The sequence below is a fragment of the Macaca nemestrina genome, chromosome 16 (genome assembly GCF_043159975.1).
Source record: "Macaca nemestrina isolate mMacNem1 chromosome 16, mMacNem.hap1, whole genome shotgun sequence".
Lineage (NCBI taxonomy): Eukaryota > Metazoa > Chordata > Mammalia > Primates > Cercopithecidae > Macaca > Macaca nemestrina.
In genome coordinates this window covers 66,476,805-66,501,658 of record NC_092140.1, presented here as the reverse complement: position 1 = coordinate 66,501,658, position 24,854 = coordinate 66,476,805, and the positions used below count along the sequence as shown (strand labels likewise).

The window sequence follows — 24,854 nt, the reverse complement described above, 5'->3', positions numbered from 1 at the left end:
GATAAATGTTTGCTATTTTAAGTCACTAAGTTTTGGGTCAACTTGTTACATACCAACAGATAACCATTATAGTGACGTTGTATATGCAGCCTATAGCACAGTACCTGATAGTTAGCAGTCAGTCAATTAATACTTGCTGAAGGTATGAATGAATGAGCAATTACTAGATGATAAAATATATAAAACATAGTTACCATCCCTGTAGACGCTTACCATTTGAGAGAAAAATATACAATAAAGGATCATAATTTAAGGTACAATATTTTAAATGCCCCCAAGAAAATAAGCCAAGTGAACTAGCAACAGGAATGAACGATTCATTCTAGAGTGGGGAAAAGTACCTTAAGAGGGGGGCTTTGGAATGGGAGTACAACAGGGAACTTGTGATGCTGATATGAAAATTATAGTACATGTTAACTGCTAAGCAGTATGTCTGCCTGTTCCATGGTCTTTACATTTAAACACTAGTGACATCACTGGTACAAAGATGTATTATTGTGGAGAGAAAAATCAACCATTCAATCTTTCAGGTATGATAAGCCGAGGCCGGTTTTAGGCCATAGACTTATCATCCAGGAACAATTCCTACCATCCCATCAATTGCATTCTGACTTCAATATTCCTCAACGTTACAAATGGGCTTTTTTGGCTCTTAATTTGTATTTTGGTGAAATTTATAAGAAGTTCTTTAGCCAGAGGCTTCTTTGAAAAGACGAAAACTTACTGTTCCCTCCCTACCAAAAAATACTTGATTATCTACTTATATTTTGTCCACATTTAGGTTTCACATAGTATTTTATTATTAAATGAAAAACACATTTATGATCTTAAAATTTCTTCAATTGCTTGAAAATAAGTTACAACATGCAATATGTGTTCTAAGGCCAGCTGTCATGCCATGGAGCAGTGTTTGGAGATGCCTGCACAAGGAAGAACCAAGGCCTCCCCACACCAATTAGTACCCACTTGCCAGTCATGAGTGAGCCACTTTGGAAATGGATATTTCAGCCCCATCAAGGCTACAGATGATTATAATCTCATGAAAGACCTCAAAACAGAACCATCCAAGAACGGCTTGGAAACCAAGTGTTTATTATTGCTTGAAGCCACCAAGTTTTGAGAAATGTTATATAGCAATAGATAATTACAGAGTTCCTCATAGAATACTTTTAAATGTCTAAAATATATACGAAGAACTAAAGTAAAATGAGGTTATCAAAATATTAATAAATTTTAATATATCAGTAAATGTTCTTCACTATTGCATTAAATAACAAAGGTGATGACAAGTCTAATTTCAACATAGTGCCAAATGTAAACCACATTTTGAAATATCTTCAGTAACTACTGTGCTTTGAAAATATCTGATTTCTGTTGGTGATAAAGTCACAGGCCAAATACTATTGTGGGTTTTTCTGGTATGCTGATAGGTTTTTTTCCTATATGCATAATTGAAAGAAATACTAAATTTCATTTACAGATTAAAGAAAATAAAGATTTAATTTTTTCTTCAAGGACACCACGAATTCCACCAAGACCCCTTGGTGGTCCATGGACCACAAACTAAGAACCTCTGGTAGGTGGACACGGAATGATAGCAGAAATTGTGGTGGAAAAGAAGAAAGTAACTCAAGTTCCAATGCCTTCAGTGAATCAGTGGGAGGGACTAAAAGACCTACAGTTGAGACCACCAACAAGGAGGAACCAACAGGTTGTATACTCTGATGGTTTATGCTTCAAAGAGAGCTGGAAGCTTTTGAAGTAAGAAGCCACCAGGAAAATAAAGCCATCAAAGAACATGCAGGTTTCAACTACAGCAAGGAGGAAAGAGAACATTCAAAGAAGATGACAGACTTTGAGTTCCAAAGGGCAAAGTAGGAGGGTTTGGAAAGTCTCAAGGACTTGAGAGATAATATCAGATTAGAAGAATGAATGGACCTCAATGGCGAGAGAAGCAAAGGGGTGCTTACTGATGATATGAATTGATTATGACTCAGCTCTGCTGAAAGGTGATTTGAATTGTGATAACTGTAATGAAAACTAATAAAGACATAAAGCATGTGGACTGCACCTCCTTAATTCATCTTCTCTCTGTCCCTACTGTCGCTAGCTCGGGCCACTTCTAACCTGCCTCCTAACCTTCTAACCTGCCTCCATCTCTTCACTGCCCTCTCTCCCTACCATGCTATAGCAATTCTGTACCCCAACACCATTCAAACTCCTGAAAATGCAAATTCAATCATGCTCCTCACTTCTGTGGTTAAACTCTTTCAATACCCCCTCCTTACTTAAAGGATAACACTCTTGGCTCAAAGGTCCATCTTGATCTGAACCTATTTCCTCTCTAGACAATCTCTTCACCACTCCACCACCTTACACTGAACGATCTAGAGGCAATGAACAACCTAGAGCCTCCTAAACATGCACAGGCTGTTCCTTGTGCCTAAAACCCACCCACATCTCATACCCCAACCCCTTACCTGGCTAATTTCAACTCAATCTTCAGCTCCCAACTTAAACTACAGCTCATGTAAGAGCCTATTTTGATTCCTCAAGACTGAGTTAGATGCTCAAAGACTTAGTGCTTGCATCATATAATATGTATACAATTCTTTTTTCTTTTTTTTTTTTTTCTTGGAGATGGAGTCTCGCTCTGTCGCCCAGGCTGGAGTGCAGTGGCGGGATCTCAGCTCACTGCAAGCTCCGCCTCCCGGGTTCACGCCATTCTCCTGCCTCAGCCTCCCGAGTAGCTGGGACTACAGGCGCCCGCCACCACGCCCGGCTAATTTTTTTTTTGTATTTTTAGTAGAGACGGGGTTTTGCCGTGTTAGCCAGGATGGTCTCGATCTCCTGACCTCATGATCCACCCGCCTTGACCTCCCAAAATGGTGGGATTACAGGCGTGAGCCACAGCACCCAGTCAATTTGTATACAATTCTTTAACTACCTGTGAACTAGGCTTTAAGTCCTTGAGAACAGATACTGTTATTTTATTCACTAAATCACCTCTGAACTTACCACAGTTCTAAACATGTAGTGGATGTTATATTAATATTGGTTAAGTGAATAAATTAATAATTTCTTCTAGGCCTGGAACACCCCAGCCATTGCTTCTTGCCTTGGCTAAATTTTTCTCAACGATATTTTAAATAAAAAATAATTAACATAGCATATCAAGGGAGAATGCCAGGTGTTATGCCTTTTATATATTCAATAGGAAAATCCAGACTCTTCCTAACACTGATAATTTACAGTAGTCCCCTATATTAAAAACAAGGATAAATTTATGTTACTTAATACCATGATATAAGGTAGTAAGAAAAACATTCATTCAAAAAGGAGCACACATATCATTGAAAAAAATCTAACATTCAAGAAACCCCAAAGTTCTATCTACCCATCTACTCAAAGTACAATTCTAATTGCATATATTTAAATATTAATACTGTATACTTGAGAAGTAATGTAAATTAGCTCTGTATATATTACATTTTATTTTAAAAAGCATAGACCTGTAATACCCATACACAAAAAGTCATCTGAAGACATCAGTAATCGCTTTCTACTTGCCAACCTCACATGCTTCCACTACGAATCCATTTCATTGGTATGCCAGAAGTAAAATTATTAAGAAGTAAAAATTACACCAACTCCTGCCAGCCCAGATTCCAATCTATCCTTCAAAACTCAGCTGAAAAGTCACCCTCACATGAAGTCTTCCAAGATCAAGTTGACCTTCCAGCTCCTACCATACCACACCAAAACTACTGATTGTCTATACATTCATTTCTCTACTGCACCCAGACGACAGAGACCTTCTTTCTCCATATTTGTATTTCTGAAATAGTACTAGGCACTCAACAAATTATTAATGAACGAGTGGACAAAAGAATGAATAAACAAGTCTGTACACCCTACTACATATTAGTATATTCAACTCTGAGAGCTCTTGATCTTATTCCCAAGTTTGTGCTGATTTGAGGAAGAGCTCTCTAAACTATCCTATAAATATTTAAAGATTCTAAGATAGTACTTAAGTATTACTGAAATTTTAAGTACAGGAAGTCCTAATTAACGCATTAATGGGCTAAGAAAGGCCCACCTGACTAAGTGAATAGTTTAAGTTCTTTAAAACAGAACTTGTTTTGATGTATTTTACATTCAGTCACCCCAGTCCATGCTGGTATTTCTACTTTACACAGAAGAGTATAATATGCATATATAGCTTTACTGAAAAACTGTGGTGGGGCAGATGGGAGGTCACACTTCTAATCACTCATTGTTATTAACTTACCAAGGAAAATATAAAAAGCTAATGAAAATAGAAAGCAAATTATAGTACAGAATATCCTACTAGAATAAGAGAAAACTATTTTAATTCTAGGTTGAGCTTTTATTTTTAAAAGCTACTGACTTATGTTCTATTACTTGACTTTAAAGTTAGGCACGAATTCAGGTAAAGTCATTTTCCTTTCTTTCATAAATATGATGTCTAATTTAGCATATATCTCACAAGACACATCACATCTAGGTAGGTACAGGTAAACAAAGCTCAGTCCTATTAGGCCGCATTCATCTTTGAGTGAAGTCTCACAGAAATCACACAGGAATGTACTAGAGTTGTCTGGTAACAGTTAGTTATACTGAGTAAGAAGGCCCAGAGAACAGTCAGGAGGTAAGTGAATAGTGAGGTGAAGGCTTCCACTCACTCACTAGAACCTACATCCACAGCAGGTGATTTCTGCAGTGGCTCTATGACCCCATTACCCCGAGAACTTTGAGGAGAACGAGGAAAGCCTGTATCTGTATCTGGGTGCAGGCTGCAGTTGTTCTGAGATATGTGAAGTGCTTTCTATACAGATAAGTTTTTCCATGTCCTTTACAATTAAAAGAATCTCATATCCTTTAACAGATGACCTCTCAGTCCAACACCTCACTATTTCTTTGGGGTGGACTTTTTTCAGTTTTGTTTACTTGAGATATTCAAAACATTTCTCATCTTAGAAAACATCTAAGATATAGTATGTCTTTATAATTATAATGATTTTCTCAGGATTAAGGTCAATGGCTATGATACAATTTCTCCTTTCCATTTAAAAGTCTCATATAGATAGCATCAAGGGAAAAGCAGAAAATACAGTCTTGGTAACATGGAGAAACCCCATTGCTACAAAAAAATACAAAAATTAGCCAGTCAAGGTGGTGTATGTCTGTATTCCCAGCTACTTGGGGGTCTGAGCTGGAGGGTGGGGGCTACAGTGAGCTGTGTTCACACCACTGCCCTGGGTGACAGAGCGAGACCCTGTCTCAAAAAAAAAAAAGGGAAAGAATGAGATATACGTCTAGATTTTACACTTGGTGCTCTCAGTGGAGAAAAGGATAGTACTTAAATGGCATTGTAATGCTTTTGATAAAGATCATGTTATCTGGAGCCAATCCGCCAGTTTTCCTGGCTGCCCCCTATGACTCTGAACAAGATACCTAAGCTCTCTCTTCCCCGCTCCCCCCTCCCCGTTTCCCCATCTTTAAAGATGGGAGCAATAACAGTGCTTACTCAGAGGCTTGGTGTTACAATTAAATGTGTTTATACAGTAAACGTTTGGAACACTCTTTAGCACATAGCTAACAATTACACAGTCCTTACTGTAACTTAGCACACCGTTCTTCTAATTAGCAAGAACAATTCCCTAGCTATATTGTTTTGTTTTGTTTTTTTAAGTCAGGGTTTCCCTCTGTCACCCAGACTGGAGTATAGTGGTGCAATCATGGCTCGCTGTAGCCTCAAACTCCTGGGTTCAAGTGGTTCTCCTGCGTCAGTCTCCCAAGTAGCTAGAACTAGGACTATAGGTTCACATCTTCATACCATCACATCCAGCTATTTATTTAATTTTTTTTTTTTTTTCCTGTAGAGACGAGGTCTCCGTATCTTGCCCAGGCTAATCTCGAACTTCTGGGCTCACGCAATCCTCCCACTTCAGCCTCCCAAACAAAGTGCTATGATTACAGGCATGAGCCACTACACCTAGCCCCCTAATTATGTTTTTATACTCCCTAAGTAAATTCTCCAGCAACTTATAGCTTTCTATTCCCTAGAAGATTTCTGCATGCTAATGAGAGATACATCATCAAGTTAGAGAGGCAGGGTCCTGCCATGAAGACCTTATCTGCCATGTTAGACTTGACCTATATAAAACAGGTGCAATTAAGCAGTTTCAAACAGCATAAAACATGAACAGATAGGCAATGTAGATAGATCAGTCTGATAGCTGTGTGGGAAGGCAGCATTTTAGGTAGCAACAGGAAGCTGCCAGAGTCCAGTGAGGAAAAAATGAGAAGACTAGGACTCTGATAGAAGGAACTGAGAGAAGAAGAGATTCAAGAAATAATCAGAAACATTGGAAAGGTGGAGCTACTTTCTAAGAGACTATAAGGAATAAAACAAGTTTATGAGGAAAGTAAAGGGTTTAACTTAGAGGACACAGTGCTTCTAGAATAGATGAGATATCCATTGAGGTTATTCAGTAGGCCAATGAATTATTTCTCAACTGGAGGAAAAGGTCCTAAACAGAGATATATATGGTTAGTTGAAAACTTCAGAGGTGATTACCCAAGTAAAACACTACATACTGAGGAAAAGAACAGTAGAATCAGGAAAAATAACTGAGAAAAAAACAATAATTTAAGGCAAAAAGGAAAAATTATGCTATTAGATAGATAATGAAAGGTCAAAGGGGTATGAAATTGAGAAAATTTGATGTCACAGAAGTCAAGAAATCTTTGTTCTCCAAAGAAGCAGCATACGATTATATCAAGTAGAGTAAGTAAATCCAATAAATTTCCAAGAACTAAAAACTAATGAAAATTACTTGTGATTTTAAAACATCATTTATTAAAGATAAAGAAGGCCAACAATCTTAAATATGCGCTTCACTGCAAAGCTTCAAAATACATGAAGCAAAAACTGATCAAACAGGAAATATAAAATCTAAAATCACAGTTGGTGACTTCGACACTTCTCTCAGTAACTGTTAAACAGACAGAAAATTAACAAGAATACAGAAGATGTGAACAGCACTATCAACCATCCAGAATACACACAAACACTGACCAAGATAGACCACGTTCTGGGACATAAAGTAAGACTTAAAAAATCAGAAAGGACAGAATTCATGCAAAGTACAGGTCTCTGACCATGAGGGAATTAAATTACAAATCAGACACAGTCAGATATCAGTAAAACCCCTAAATATTTGGAAGTTAAATAACACATATCAAAATAACCCATGGGTCAAAGAAAATAAGAAGTTTAAAAATATTCAATTCAATGAAACTTTGTGGAATGCAGCTAAAGCAGCTGTCAGAGGGAAATTTATAGCATAAAAAATCTAATATGCTAGCAAACAAAGGTCTTAAATCAATGACTTAGAGTTCTACCTTAAGAAATCAGAGAAAAAAATAATAAAACAAAAGAAAGTAAATAATAAAGGTGAAACAAACAAAAACAAAAGAACTGTAAAGAAAATTCGTGAAAACAGAAGCTAGTTTTTCAAAAGATCAGTAAAACTGGCAAACCTCTAGTCAAACTAGTCACAGAGAAAAACACAGAAAACACATTGTCAATATGAGGCTTGCAAAGTGGTAATTAATACAGATCCCGCATTAAAAGGATAAGAAAATATCACAAACAACTTTACGCCCATACATTCAACAACATAGGTAAAATTTTAAATATAGGTAAAAATTTAAATTTAACAATATAGGTAAAATTTATGTCCTTGAAAGACATAAACTACCACGGCTCACTTAGGAAAAAATAGATTACTTGAATAGTCCTATGTCTAGTAACAGACATTTAAACAAGAAAATAATGTCAAATAAGCACATAAAAAAATGTTCAACGTTAGTAATTGTGGGAAACAATTTGTCAGTTTCTTATCAAGTTAAACATGCACTTACTATATGACTCCCACCAAAGATAAAAACATATACACAAAAAAAAAAACACTGGCCGGGCGCGGTGGCTCACGCCTGTAATCCCAGCACTTTGGGAGGCCGAGGCGGGCGGATCATAAGGTCAGGAGATCGAGACCACGGTGAAACCCCGTCTCTACTAAAAATACAAAAAATTAGCCGGGCGCGGTTGTGGGCGCCTGTAGTCCCAGCTACTCGGGAGGCTGAGGCAGGAGAATGGCGTGAACCCGGGAGGCGGAGCTTGCAGTGAGCCGAGATCGCGCCACTGCACTCCAGCCTGGGCTGGGCGACAGAGCGAGACTCCGTCTCAAAAAAAAAAAAAAAAAAAAAACACTGTACTCAAAGGCTCATAGCAACTTTACTAATAATAGCCGAAAACTGGAAACAACCCAAACTGTTGAATAGTTAAACCAATTGTAGTATTACCAAACAAAGAGCCAGACACAAAGGCAACACACTTTATGACTCCATTTATATGAAATTCTAAAACCTGAACTATAGTTCAGAATGCTGATAAGTGTTTGTCAAAAGTCAGGATGGGACAAGAGAATTGACTGCAAGGGGGCACAGAGGGAACCTTTTGGGGTGATGGAAATATTTCATATCACAACTAGTGCACACATTATTGTATATACTTCTGAAAATTCATCACATTATACTCACTACTGGTGCATTATATTGTAAGTATATCATACTTCAATTATTTTTTTAACTTTTAGGTTCAGAGGTACATGTGCAGGTTTGTTATATAGATAAACTCAAGTCACATAGGTTTGTTGTACAGAGTATTTCAGCCAGGTACTGGTCCTAGTACTAGTACTTAATAGATATTTTTTCCACTATTCTCCCTCCTCCCACCCATCTCCCTCAAGCATGCCCCAGTGTCTGTTTTTCCCCTCTTTGTGTCCATGTGTTCCCATCATTTAGCTTCCGCTTTGCAAGTGAGAACATGTAGTATTTGGTTTTCTGTTCTTGTGTTATTTTGCTAAGGATAAAGGCCTCCAGCTCCATCCACGTTCCTGCAAAGGACATGATCTTGTTCTTTTTTATGGCTGCATAGTATTCCATGGTGTATTTGTACCACACTTACTTTATCCAATCTGCCATTGATGGGCATTTAGATTGATTCCATGTCTTTGCTATTGTAAATGGTGCTTCAATGACCATATGTGTACATATGTCTTTATGGTAGAAAAATTTATATTCCTTTGGGTATATACCCAGCAATGAGATTGCTGGATCATACCTCAGTTTTTAAAAGTGTATGTTACTAATCATAGCACTAAATTATAAATGCATGGTTTACCAAGCATCTTACTTAATTTGTCCCTTAAACTATCTCTATACCAAGGCTCAAAAGCTACATAACTTACACAAAGTCATACAGCTAGTAAATGGCAGAGGCGGCACTCTAACCTGGCTTTCCTACATGCAACTACATATAATAAACAATAGACAGTAATGAAAAGACCTCATAACTTCCTCTAGTTTCTGTGCAGGCCAAGTTTGGTTTTCTAGCTATAGCTGTTAACCATTTGTGGGTCATGAAATCAATTTAGTAGACTCATCACCCTTTTTTTTTGTTTTTTTTTTTAAGGCATGGAGAAGAGTGAAGAAAATGAGAAAGGAATGGAAATAAAAAGATGAGTTCATTTTGCTTAGAAATGTTAAATATTGGTTTTTAAACTTTTGTTTCAACTGAGAAGCAGAGTTTAGGAGTTTATGCATGCCAGGCTACAAAACAAAATGTATTTCCTACTGTAGTACCTAGTCAAAAAGATTTGAAAACCATGGCTGCAGGCCAAACAAGGGATTACAACAGTAAAGCAGGCTGCAGTCAGAAGAACAAAGAGATGAGGATCATAGAAGTACTATACTGTAGACAAATGGCTGTGAAGGACAGGGGAGAAAACAGCAAGTCAAAAACAACTCCTAGACTCCAAAAACACTCAGTGGACACACTGATGGATAATTCAGCATTGTCACATCCACATTCAACGTGTCCCAACTTACCTTTTCAAACCGGTCTCCCCTCACTCTCCCTCCTCCCAACTTTTTTCCTCTATGAGGAAAACCTTCTTCAAAACCCAGGTATAAACAATGGAAGTTATAAGCTAAACAATTATTTATTCACCTTTATTTATTACCCTAGCACCTAAGCTGCACTTTATACAAAGAGAATGCTCATATTTATAGCACAAACACTGCTAATAGTCTATTTACTCTGCCTAGGGAACCCAACACTATAGTAATCCATTATTCCTTTAACAAGACAGTGCAATTCAATTCTGATAGTAACTCAAGAAATAACCTTATAACATGAAGTACTTTTGCAGACCCTTAACAAAACGACTAAAGAGATAGGTTTTTAACATTAATGCTTCCCGCGATGTTTCCATTTAATGTTTCTAAAATACTGTTATTCAAATGTATGACTACAGCACAATGCTATTTTTATATGCCTCTCTCAAGTTCTGCCCAAAAAAAGGGTTATTCACATTAAGAATTTCTACACTGAAAGCATACATGCAATGTATATGTTGTAAGGGGGCAAACTTCAATCAGAAAACATATTGCCAGCACATATCAAAGTATCATTGGCAAATGCTGCCCTGAGCTCTAATACACCAGAAATAGTTTAAAGAGCCCTCAAAATATCCAGCTACCCATTCCCTTCTCACAACTCTGCATTGATCTGTAACACATATACCCTGGAAGGCTCAGCTGCAAATGTGTCACACCACTTCTCCGTCCATATATCAGGAAATATTTTTTAAAGGAGTAAAAAGGGACAGAACTGAATACAGCAGGTCAACTTACTTAAATTTAAGAAACTCACCAAAACTGTATGAGAAAGGAAGAAATGGTTTAATTAGTCCCAACTTACAAATAAGTGAAAAATCAAATAATTGATTTGCCAAGGTAACAGAGCTAAGAAGTAGTAAAATTCTGTCTTTCAATAAGAATCTTCTGATTCCAAATCCAACAATGCTCTTTCTACACTGCATCAGTCAACAATGAATAAGAAAGAATTTACTCGTTGGTGTCTCCTGTTGAAGATAGCTATGCTTATTCTCAAATCTGTAAAGCAACAGATACAGATGCCTAAACTAGGCTACCTGCCTGATCCTTCCCTGGACTAACTCTGGGCCTACTCAAGAGAGAAGCTAAAGCACAAGATCAAAAGAGAACAGTGAGAGTGAGGAGACAGTAGTTCTGTCAGCAAGTCCATGTGAAGAGGGTCAATGAGGAATCCAGGAGAGACAGACATGTGTACACTTAAGAAGAAAGGAGGGGCAAGGCAACATTCAGCAATCCAGGCAAGCGGTCAGAAAGACTGACAGAAGGTCCTCATTACAGCTCCCATACCTTGTGCAAAAAAAGCAAGACTCTGTCTCTGCGAAGCCTGAGTAGTGCTAAGTCAGGCTGAGATCCAATACCAGGCAGGTTATGAGAGCAGTGACTCTCTCACTTGTTCAACAAAAAATTTATTAAAATACTCACTATGTACCAGAAAGCATGCTAGGTACTAGAAGTATTCATTACATAGCATCCCTGCCTTCAAAAGGTTTAAACTATTGAGAAAGGCAGATAATAAATGATGTATTGTTGAAGATATGCACCAGGCATTATGGTAACAACTCAAAAGTTTTTACCTTACCAAGGCCAATGGCAAGGATAAAGGGAGAGGTGAGGAATGGCGGAAGGTCAGAGACAGAACTAAGAAAGTCCTCAATGAGGAATCCAATTATTAATATAAGATAGAGCAACGTGGCTTCTGGAATGGCATTCCGAAGTCACCCATGACTCTAGTTTCTAAAACTAAAGGTAAAGATTGTGAGTTGGCAGTGCACAGCACAACGACTGTCATATAATGAAAGTAAGGGCAGTGCTAAAAGAGAAAAAAATGCAATGTCCATGAAATATGAATAAACCTCAAAAATGTCATCATACAGAATATTACCCAGCAATAAAAGTGAATAAGGCTGGTGCAGTGGCTCAACACCTACAATCCCAAAACTTTTGGAGGCCAAGGCAGGAGGATTGCTTGAGCCCAGGAGTTCAAACCCAACCTGGGCAACACAAGGAGACCTTGTCTCTCCAAAAAATTAAAAACTTAAAAATTGGGCCGGGCGCGGTAGCTCAAGCCTGTAATCCCAGCACTTTGGGAGGCCGAGACGGGCGGATCACAAGGTCAGGAGATCGAGACCATCCTGGCTAACACGGTGAAACCCCGTCTCTACTAAAAAATACAAAAAAAAACCTAGCCGGACGAGGTGGCGGGCGTCTGTAGTCCCAGCTACTCGGGAGGCTGAGGCAGGAGAATGGCGTGAACCCGGGAGGCGGAGCTTGCAGTGAGCTGAGATCCGGCCACTGCACTCCAGTCTGGGCGACAAAGCGAGACTCTGTCTCAACCAAAAAATAAAAATAAAAATAAAATAAAAACTTAAAAATTAGCTAGGTGAGGTGGTGCATGTCTGTAATCCCGCTGCTACTCAGGAGGCTGAAGTGGGAAGATTGCTTGAGTCCAGGAGGTCAAGACTGCAGTAAGTCGTGATCATATCATTGCATTTCAGCATGGACAACAGAGTGAAACTCTGTCTCAAAAATAAAAAAAAAAAAAGAAAGAAAGAAAGAAAGAAAGCAAATGAAGTACTGATACATGCAACAGTAAGAATGAACCTTGAACACCTTATGGTAAGTGAAATAAGTCAGTCACGAAAGACCACATATGATATGAGTCAATTTATATGAAATGTCCAGAACAGACAAATCTATAGTCAGAAAGTAGACCGGTGGTTGCCTAGAACTGAGGGAGTTGAGGGAAAACAGAGAGGGACTATTTATGAACATGACGTTTCTTTTAAGGGTGACAAAAATGTTCTAAAAATGACTGTAGTAATGGTTGTACAATTCTTCTGAATATACTGAACACCACTAAATTACACACTTTTAATGGGTGAATTGTATGCTCCATGAATTATAGATCAAAGCTGTTACAAATACACCATTGAATATCATAAAAATACAAACATAAAAATTGCAGATGGTTTATCAGCCTTAAGAAGCCATTTTGCAAGCTGAGTTAACTTAGCATAGTAAGTATAAGACTTGAAGCAATGTGGAACAAAATTCAAGCTATGACTGTACCACTTGCCAGCTGGGCACACTTGGGCAAGCTACTTAATCTGTCTGAGCCTCAATACTGTCAACTGCAAAATAAAGACATCTACCTTGCAAGGTGAGAAATCTGTACTGTTACCAATTTCTATGTGTTAGTATATGAAAATGTCATCCAGAAAAGTATATGTAAATATGCTTTTCTTAGGTACTATTCAAAGGAATAAAACATATCAACATTCTAATACAATTTTTTAAATCATTCATGTCAAGATCTACGTTTCATTCATCTTTGTATTCTGCCTTACCAGGTACATAAGACAGTACTTTGGATATTAGAGGTGCTATTTTCTAAGTGCTTACTATGGTCTAGGCATTCTTCATGCTTCATATATGGTGAAGTTGAATGCAAAGCCTGGTCAATGGGGGGCCATGTTTTTTCCTCTATAACACACTTACATATTTTTGGTGTCATTGTTTATTTGTGTTTTGTTGTTGTTCTTCTGGTTATTCTTTTACTATTAACCACAAGTTACATTTAAAAATATATTTCTCAGAAAAACTTACTTGACTATGCAAGAATCTATAATGGTGCTTTAAAGTGTTACTTACTATGAGAAGCCCTATTATTTTCAACATAAAAAACATACTAAAGCATGCCCAGTTCTCTCATTTTTAAGCAAAATTTTAAAAATATACATGCATAATATTTTAGTCTGGCTTACTTTAATTAGCAACTACGTATTTCTGAAAAGCTGACATGTCTTTAGCTATTTTTACCTGTTTTTTGAAGTGTGCAACTCATTCCTAAAGAGTGAGAGTTGATTTGAATGATTCAAAGTTGACTAACAATTTGTAATTAAATAAATTTTTTAAATTAACATATCCACCATTCACTTTACAACTTAAAACCAACAATTTAGTGTATTTTACCATTTCTACCTCTTATTTCAGCACTATAAGAACAGTATGTTTCCAATATTTGTGACTTTTAGCAATTTCAAAGATGTTAGCACAGCACACCATCAACGTTATATGGTTAGTTACGATTCATAACAAAGGAAAAGTTGAGGATAATCTTACCATATCATCCGTCAGTGTCCTAATATTTAAATGCTGCAAATTAAAAAAAAGGCAATCATATCAGTAATTTATAACAGCTTTTTTATTTTAGTTAATAGGGTACATTCAAAATTCTACAATCCTAACTTGGACGTAATTAAATTTTTGACAGTCCAATAAAAAAACATTATATATAATAGTTTTAATCTCTTTCTCAAAAAGATGGACAAAAGTTACCCTGCATGCGGTAGTTCCAAACACTTACTAAATTTTTTTTACTTTGTAAACCTCACAAACTAAAAAATTAATTATGGTACAATAAATACATTACCCCAATTAACAGTATTAATTACCATTAAGTATATGAACTTAGAACACAATGGATCTGTCTGAGAATGAGGGCACATAGAAAAAATAAAACAAAAAAGAACACTGGATATAAAAGATTTTAATGTGATGATATTTCAGAAAATTTTTCATATTATAAAACAGTGAAACTTTAAATTTACCATTAGTATGCAGCATAATAGATGATGAAGTACTTTGCTGGCTTAATTAACTTAAGCAATTCTAGTAACGGAGAAGAATGTACTAAAATGACTATTTGCATCTTTAACATCAGTTTGATTTATCACCAGTGGTGACAGTAGACATTTTCAATTGCATTGCTAGCTTCAAGAACCCTTTTGCTGATTTCCTTGCTAGACAAATATAAGACCATTCTAGAGAGTGAATAGTTTCCTGCAAAATACAACTCAAAAGAAAAACAATTATTTAGAGAAAAAACACAGAAATCTAAGTTGTATAAGTCCCAGTGTCGGGCAAGATATTGTATTCAAGTAACTAGAATCAATTACCAATTCTCCCTTCTCTAATTCACTGGAGCATTCAATTTTTAAAGGGGCAGGGAAAGAATAAAACACATTTTCTAAATAGGAAACAAGGTCTACTCTTTTATAAGGACAGGTGTTAACAACCATTATCTAACAGACTAAGTGGTACACAGTTAAATTCAACATTTACTTAATAGAATGAAATTTATCATTCATGTTGGTATACTCAAGTACACCTTCATGCTCATGAATCTACCTCAGTGATGATCCAGATTAAAAATCCGTACAATGTAAATCACCATCCCAGATTCTCTTCTCCCTTTCTTTCACCAAGATGTTCCTTCTTCTAGTACAAAGGAAAGAAGGTAACTGGGATCTAAAATGAATGTTGTGTATACCAAAGAAAATGTAGCCAAATGAAAGACCATTAGCCACACCACTAGGCTCCAGATTGAACGGCCTTGTTGAATTAGAATCACCTACACTGACTTGGGAATAAGGAAGTAATAATAGTGGATTAACTAAGGATTAGTGTCTAATACCAGGCTATAGAATTTGCTTTTTTAATAAATACTATCTTCAGCCTTTGAAATTAACAAGTAGGCACAGTGGTCCTTAAAAGTGGTTGGGATCCTGAGCGGGACCGTAAAGTATGTAAGGAACTTAGGGCTAGAGTGTCACCCCAGAGACCATTACTAAAATTAAACCCAAATGTAGAAGGCTCTTGAGTTTGCAGAGAAAGGAGCTGGGGCAATGCCTGTGTGGGGCGCCCTTCCTCTAACAGTTGTATGTGTGCCTTCCCGCCAGTAAAGGCTTCCAGCCTATTGCATTTGGTTAACCACATTTCACTCTTGTTATTCTACAATCAGAGGTATCACTCCAATCACATCTCGTTCCACTCTCAAAAGGGTTCAAGTTCCTGTGACAAAGAAACAAAAAGTGACATGTAGTGAACTTCTGGCACAATGGCATGCCAAGTGGGCTAATGCTTAAAAAGTAAAGCCAAAGAAATAAAGTATAAATCTGAAATCCTATTTAGGATGGTATGCCACAATAAAGAGAAAACATCTATTTAAACAAATAAAATATTCCCAAAAACCAGCTTGAGTTGCTTCAGGAAAATGCCACAAATGTGATATTTTTAAAAGTAAAAGACAATAAAAATAGATAAGTAATTTTAAAATAAAGACGACTAGGGTCCAGGCAAGATTTATGATCTAAAAACTACACAAAAGATACAGAAAGTAAAAGGAAAATAACACTAGATAGGAAAATTGGAAATGCAAGTTACATGATGCAAAATCCAGTTGTAAACATCCAAGAGAAACACTTTTATATACTGTCAAAGGTCTAAAATTAGACCGTCTTTTTACCATTTCAGCTGGGCTCACAATGTTCAGGAAAAAGAACAGACACTGTTATGTAAAAACAAGGCAACACAAGAATCCATTTTTGGTCATGGTTTTGTTTTTTTTTTTTTTTTAATATATACATTCTGAAACTATCTCATTGAGGGTATAGCTTTTTAAAAGATTTAATTTCCTAAAGGCTTGATCTGTTTTCAAACTATATAGGTATGTACATAAGCCCAGTTATAACCTATATATTTCCCAAAGAACATGTGATGAATCACAACAGAATTAAGATGCAGGTGTATCTTGCAGGGAGAAGTAAGAAAACTCAAAGGGATGTAGATGTGGAGAGTATAACCGAGTCTGAGAGAAAAGAAGGTCAAATTCATTATTCCTTCTCTTCCAGAGAACACTTACCTATCAATTCTCATTGTCAGCAAGAGAAGTCAATAGGGCAGGAAATCACAGCAAATTCAAGGGTCCAGACAGGACTGGAGAAACTGACTAACAGAGTAAGGAGCTGGAAAACTGATCTGAGAATTGTGTTTGTCTACATCAAAACAATGAAGTCAGAATAGGTTTCATTTCAAGATTTAGTTTGCTGAAGAATAGAGATTACATAGTTAAGTACACACATGCAATCTTAAACCACTAAAGATAGGCTAGCATTAAAAAATCTAAATAAATCTAAGCACTAATAATTTCCCTTAAAAACTGGAATGTCTCATCATAGTTTACTTTAAACGTTAAACGTGAATTAAAGAAAAAATAAACACTCAATACTTAGTGAAAAAATGTAAACACTATATCAAGTGGTACTCTTTTGTAGGATGTTGGAATATTAATACTAAATGCAAGTTTATCATTAGAAAGTTTACATGATCTCAAGGCCCTGCCTGTTTGTATTATACACATAAAATAGGGACTCTCCATGAAGTAGAAATTGCCAAGAAGAGGGAGAAAGGAAGAGAATGACTGACTAAATCCTCAGATAACTCTGAGGCTTTTAAGCCTTACTTTCGTAAACACAAAACTTAATATTAAGGGTAATATCCTTAATTAAAATAAGAAAAAACTTTGTAACACAAAAATATTGATTTTATGGTGTAACTTGAGGTATTGTTTAAAATGAAGTATTTCTGTTTTATAGCCACCAGCAATGCTCTTTACTATCTTCTAGTTCAGGAAAATAGGAACTGCAAACATCAATCCAGTTCATGAGTAGCCATTGTGGACATCTACTCCAAAAAGGAAATAGAAACATAAAATTGACTATTAAATGGAAGCAACTAGGAACACCTTTAAAACTAATAATAACCTGATAGCAACTTTTTAGGGTTATATTTACCAAAAAAAAAAAAAGTTAGAAGCATACAGTTTTAGACATTATTAAGACTTTCATATATAAATGTAACTTTGTGACCTCTATGTATATTACCTACCCGGCCTATGACTCTATAGGTGTTATTAATGTTTTATGGCACTGAAATCAAATAAAACTCATGATATTAAATTATAAACAGTTCTATCCAGAGGACTAGTGGTTATTGGTTAAGGTGTGATATTAAAGAACATGAGGACTCTTTTCCTAAGCTAAAAACTCATCTTTCTTCCTATGGTCCTATGTTTCTCAACTTACTATTTCTATTTTCTCCCTAAAAAGTAAGGAGAACCACATACAGATGGGTAACAATGTTTTCTGTTAATGACAGTTCCTAGGATGAATGGTCAAGAGGGTCACTCTGGAATTGAAAGAGGAAAAAAAGCCTTTATAGATTTTTCTTCAAAAGAACATAGGAATCGGGGGGAAAAAAAGTAGAAACACAGAACATCGGTCTCTATATTCCCATTTAAGCAATGCATCAAAACTTTTATTGAAGATAGTGCATGCTGTCAAAAAATGGATTTAGAGCTTTCAGAGAACTGTGCTAAATGCTGTGAATATCAAGAGGCATATGAAATAGTTTCCCCACTAACTTAGTTTACAAGTAACAAAGACAGATAAATTGTAGTACACAAAGCAATAGACAAACCCAGGAGGTCCACACAGTGAAAAAGATTCCAAGCTGTAGCCCAAGACTTTTCGCAAATTTTATGTTTTCTTTCATTGGTTAGCACATCTGAACTACAGGCCAATGGAGCAAAGGGTCTGTCCAATGATATCATTAGGAACATGACAGCCACCATCAGATTCAAGCCAGTAGGCTTGCATCAATTTATTATTATAAGAACCAAATATGTGGTAGTATTTTTAAATAATCTTTGGCTGACACAGTTTAATTCCATTAAAATTGACTTTTTTTTTTTTAAGACACAGTCTCACTCGGTCACCCAGGCTGGAGTGCAGTGGTGCACTTGATCTCAGGTTCAAGTGATGCTCCTGCCTCAGCCTCTCGAGTAGCTGGGACCACAGGCGTGCGCTGCCATGTCCGGCTAATTTTTGTATTTTTAGTGGAAACAGGGTTTCACCATGTTGGCCAGGCTAGTCTCGAAATCCTGACCTCAGGCGATCCTCCAACCTCAGCCTCCCAAAGTGCTGGGATTACAGGAGTGAGCCACCACGCTTGGCCAAAAATTTACATCATTTAAGTGGGTTATGAGGGATTACCAACAAGAGGAAAACTTGTAAGATTACAGACTCAGACACAATTTTCATAAGCTAAATCCTCTGGACCAGCTGGTTTTTCCAGGTTTTTGTTCATTTGGCATGCACAAGAATCACACCAAGGCTTTCTTTGAAAAGCTAGATTACAGGGCCTCAGTCTACCAATATTCTTATTCAGTAAGTCTAAGGTGGGACCTGGGAACCCACATGTTTAAGGAGTCATGCCTGTAATGAAGTGGCAGCATGCCCAGGACCACGTGAGAAACTCTACTCCATACTCCACCACTATCAGCCATTAAACATTCCCTCAGCCTGCACACATATGAATTTCTCATCATGTAGCTCACTTTAAAAACTGGACATACCTGAAACAAGCCACATGAAGAGTACAGATAAGAAGTACAAGAGGATTTCAAAGAAGTGAAGACAGGGAGCTGATAGAGTTGAGACAGGCCTTACTGCCATGAAGTGAAAAGTATCGATTAGTACTGTTTTAAGATAATTCAACAATCTCTGGTATGTAGGATTAATTACCAATTGCATCATTTATTTAAATGCTTAGTCTAAGGTACAAATCATTCAGTCTCAAACATAAACTTAGTACCTAAGTGTTAAAAATTGTTCATTATATCAGACTATGACATGACACCATTTGCTTGATAAAATGAATAAATCACAGGTTACTAACAGGAAGGAAGGGAGGGAGGGAGGGAGGGGAGGGGAGGGGAGGGGAGGATATCTTAAGGGAAAAAAGAAAAGATCAGTCTTCTCTTAATCATAATCTATGGCTGATAATAGATTGAGATGTTGCTCCCATTTTTGTTTTGAAGTCCAGATTATTCCTTTCCATCAATAATTTATGAATATGTACTTCAATCTAATAACATTTCTAGTCCACACACCTGTGTTTATCTCAACGTCAACACCAATTATAAAGACTATGAAAATTTAAAGTAATATTCCTACCAGCCATGACACTGAACACACCTACAGAGTCTATCTATGGATCATTTCCCTGGCAACTACACAACACACATAGATGTGAAAATATTATTCTTTAAGGGCTCCAGATTTAACATCTAAGAAAGGTCCAAAAATAACACTGAAGCTTTCATAGCACTGAGGACAAGAGTAGAGCTGGCTCTTTGACACTACAAAGAAAAACTTTTAAGTTCACATGTTTTTTCAGTCCAAGGTGGAAAAAAGTGAAAGGGGAGATGTTAGGAACTGGTGAGAATTAGGAAACGCTCTCCAGCCTCTTTTAATCTGCTCATTTATTCAAAACTGCAATTCTGCCAACCTCAGAAAGACAAACATACCATGTATTACTCATTATCCAAGGCTTCTCTACTGTCGTGCACTCAAGTATCCAGAACTCTCTGCCCCTCAAATTCTCCATCGTGAAAGGAGGGCCAACAAGAGAGATCAGCTTTCAGGAGGAGGCATGATTCAAGTGTCCATAGAAGTGAAAAGATTCATTTCTCTGAGAACACAAGGTTTAAGGAGGCAACATACCTGCTAGGAAAGAACTGTCTCTCTAGAAAAAAACAGTTATCATATTGTGGCTTGGAACTCTGAACTAGATTGCACCCTACAGAGGCTAGGTACCTAACAAGTCATTTTTCATTCTAACATAACTCCAATATTCTTTTCCCTTGAATGATCTCATTCAATGTGGGGGTAAAAGGAAAAATATAATGGCTAATTTAGTAACACAGCTTTTGTACTTATTTTAAGATGTCTCTTCATCTATTCCAGTTCTTTTCACCTCTACTACCAGATCAAAAACTCTTTTGCAACATGTCCAGGGAAAAGCAAATCGAACCTCTGAACCACTTTACAAGTAGGTTCAGTTCTAGGTTATGGGAATCCAAGACCTTTTTCACTGTCTGGAGAAGGCTGAAAAGCATTTACAGTATTGGCTATACCGAGAATTAGACTGATCGCAGAACTCCCAGAATCACATTGAAGCTTATCCCAACTACTAAATTACTTCTGAGAGTGGCTTAGCGTCCTAGACATCTTGTCCACAACACAAATTTAGATTGGATGTTCCTGAGACTAACAGAGCATCACCTATTCTTTCACATATATTTGAGAAAGATTTTGTTTATATTTCAGCATCACCATAAAGAAAGGAAATTTGGTTAAATCATTTTAGGAAACAATTTGGTAAAACAAATTCCATGTTCACACTTTAACCTAATAATTCTACTTCTAGAATCTATACTTGGGAATTAAGAAATGGAATCAAAAGTTTATATACAAATATGTATCATTACAGCATTACTTTAAATAGCTAGAACTGTAATCAGCCTGACATTTCCCCAAACATAGGAAAGATTAAATAAATCACAGTCCTACCAATATGGACTGTAATGACATGGAAAAATGTTTACAATATAATGGTACCTGAAAAAAAGTGCATTTAAAATTGCATATGTAACATAATTCCAACATCATTAATATACATAGATATGGAAAATATAAAACAGGAATCACAGGTAATTTTATACATCTGGATTATGGGATTTGTGGGGATTTTTTCATATCTTCATGTATTTTCCCAACTATCTACAATAAGCATATTTATTTTCAATACAGAAAGTTTTTTTTAAGTTACTATGGATAATACTTTTCAGATTGAGCAGAAAATATAGATTGTTCCTTTTCAAATAAAAAGGTATGTATTAGAAAAAGAAAAAATGAAAATCTAAAAAACATCTAATAAATATTATGTGCACAGACTTTTAATAGGCTAGTTTTTAATGCATATTTTCAAGTATGTCAGAATATATTAAGCTCATTATTCATGTGTTTTCTAATTCACATATATAAATTAACCAATCTCAAAAAGCTCCTTGGTTCTGTGAATTATTGATGTTGTCACCTGCTACAGACTTAATTCCAAGAAAAATATACGAATCACTACATCACAAGCACAAATCCTTTTGACACAAATTCAATTTCTGTGGCAACAATAATATATTGACTTTGCTTTATTTTTCTACTTTATGACACTTATTAATGGCAGAGTTAAAAGAAATCTATCATTTTTCTTTATTGTAAATGTAAATGATATCATGCCACCTTGAGAAAGTTAGGGTAAATACCACTTACTAGATAATTCCTTAATGTAAATAAGGTCAAGATGCTGAAATATAAGAAATAAAATAAAAGATTAAGATTTTAAGCAAGACATAGTCTCATAATTCTAGTTTTTTTCTACTAGACAATATAATTAGGCCAACAACATGTGTGAGACACGTTAAATATGAAGACCCAGTCTCTCCCCGTATGAGCTTATAACTAAAAAAACAAGATAAACCAATAACCAAAATGCATCATAACAAGGTATTCAATGGTGATTGGAAGAAAAGGCGGAGTCTCCACCTGCTAATCACATATGCTTAAATACATGCTAATTAAGAGGCAAGCATTATAGCAACGATCTAAAACTAAAGGCAAACAAAATTTTAGCCATAATTCAGGTAAAACTTGGAATGTAGAATTTGCTCTTCTAACAGAATGAGAGATTCCTAAAACAATCATTCATGCAACAACTGTTAATTAAATATTGCTATATTCTTGACAAGGGAGAGATCAATAAATAAAACAAAAATTTTTGCCCTAAAGGAACTTATCTTTATTGGGGAAACAGACAATAAGCAAATTACTTATTTAAGATGTTAGAAGGTGATGAATGCTCTGATAAAAATAAAAAGTAGCGTAAGCCAAGAGGGTTTGCAGGTTGCAATTTTAAACATGGGGAAGTGAGGCAGGCATAGGCCTCATTGACAAAGTGGTGTTTGAGCAAAGTTGCCAGTAGGCTAAGGTGTGGATGGGCAGGGGAGTGTTTCCAACAGAAAGAACAGCCATAACAAGGCTGTCAGGAGGAGTATGCCTGATGTTCAAGAAACAAGAGAGCTTGCTGGCTCCAACAGCACAAACTGAAGTCAGTGAGAGGGAAGGAGGCAGATCAGTCCCAGACCATTTCAAAGACATGGGCTTTTACTTTTCTAACTGAATAATCACAAATATTTTTTAAGTATACAAATGTAAGTAATCAACTTACACAGTAAATAATAATCAGATCAGCATATTATACAAATTACTGAAGGCAGAGAGGAAGGTCTGTACTCAAATAATCATTATTTACTTGAGGGCCCTTTAAGTGGCTTGGTTATGCTTCCACGAGTCATTTACCAGAAGGTATTAGAAATACTCTCAAAGCACTGTAAAGCCAATACAGGCAACTTTTGGAAAAACTCAGTTAATTCTATCAACTATTTTTTTTAATATGGAATTAGTCCAGGGGGTAGAGGGACCAGTTAAGCATGTCTAGAGAAAAGAGGGTAAGAAAAACAGTATTTACAACCATTTAAACATAAATCTGAGGACAATTCGGAAGTTTGAGCACCAACCCGAAGGAGTCCCCCCAAGAGGTCTAAACTCAGATGGTAATGTGGTCCATACGTGTGTGAGTCCACGCAACAGGAACCCTTGCAGACAGCCCAGCACCAGCCATGGTTGCCCCTCCTACAGCACCTACGATCAGGGACTCTTCCTTCCTGCAGTTAATAATCTCTGATTTACCTCAGCATCTCCAATATGCCCTTTTCCTTTCTTTTTTTTTTTTTTTTTAAAGAGGCAGGGTCTTGCTGTGTCGCCCAAGCTGGAATGCAATGGAGTGATCATAGCTCACTGCAGTCTCGAACTAGTGAGCTCAAGCAATCAGTCTCCCAAGTAGCTAGGATTACAGGAGCACACCACCATGCTCCACATTTTTTCTTTTTTTTTTTTTTTTGGTACAGACGGTGGTCCCACTATGTTGCCCAGACTGGTCTTGAACTCTTAGCTTCAAGTGATCCTTCTGCCTCAGCCTTCCAAAATGCTGGGATTACAGGTGTGAGCCATCTCATCTGGCCAGACTTTCTCTTTTAATACTTTCCTAAATAATCCCCACCTTAAACCAGCCTACCTTGGTTTCTGTTTATTTCCGGGCCTTGACCAAGACACTACTGCAGTCCTCTCCCTCTCAATACCTGGCTCACCTTTCAAATGCTGCCTGATTCAGGAAGGTTCTCTAAGTTTACCCACATCAAGCATGCCTCTGGTGGGAATTTTATGTCCTGCCTTGCGCTGTGGCACAATAGAGCAGTACTGAGCAGAGGTGAACAGACTGGGCTCTGGGATAAAACTCACCTGGATTAGAATCCAGCTCTGATACCAATCATCTGTGTGATCTTGGGCACTTAAACCCTCTGAGCCTGAATTTCTTAACTGTGCCATGAGGCAAGCAAGCATCTTCCCCATAGGGTTGGTAGGAGACTTAATAGAAAAGGCCATAGTACACAAAATACTACACCTGAGGTTCAGAAACTTTGACCTATGTTATGCCGCTCCCTTCACAGTAAGATCCATATAGGCATCACCTGGGTTCAGCTCTTAATCATTCTCCCCAAGGATACTCCCAACAGTCTTCTCCTCTAGGGCCCTGTAACAAGTCTGTAATCCATCTGAATCCATTTTAAATGTGAACTGCCTCTCCTGTCGGCTTGATTTTTGTCACGGTCACTTTACCAGCAGCTCTGTTTTGCTGGCTGTCAGTTATGTTGGACTGCCCTCTGGGGCCTTTCACGTGTTGTCATATTTCTTTGGGGCTCAAATATGGGGGTTGAGAAATCTACGCAGTGGCGGTTTCCTAATGCCATCCACAGAGCCAGCATGTTGCCAGGGCCTCAGGAGACTCACAGTCAGCTGGATGAATGAGATGTGAGGTAAACAGATCGCAGATAAAAATTTAGAGTAAGGGTGGATCAACTTTCATTATTATGGAGAAATGATCTCATTTCCATCCTCCCAAGGCCCTTTTGTTTACAATTCCGTCGGGTCCCTGACCATGGTCTG

The 24,854-nt window shown here is 37.0% G+C and overlaps 1 protein-coding gene across 6 annotated transcripts in view; it reads right to left on the bottom strand.

The window, feature by feature from the left end:
- The window catches only part of LOC105485577 (diaphanous related formin 3), a 498,294-nt gene that overhangs the window by 453,122 nt on the left and 20,318 nt on the right, over positions 1 to 24,854 (bottom strand). For 5 of the 6 annotated variants that reach the window (XR_011614754.1, XM_071081265.1, XM_071081266.1 and 2 more), the window contains exon 2: positions 14,176 to 14,208. The exons of the other annotated variant lie outside the window; for it this stretch is intronic. Coding sequence is in view for 4 of the 5 variants with exons in the window: in XM_071081265.1 (XP_070937366.1) it covers positions 14,176 to 14,208 (33 nt within the window). In the remaining variant the exon portion in view is untranslated. The remainder of the gene's footprint in view (positions 1 to 14,175; positions 14,209 to 24,854) is intronic. 6 annotated transcript variants of the gene reach the window in all.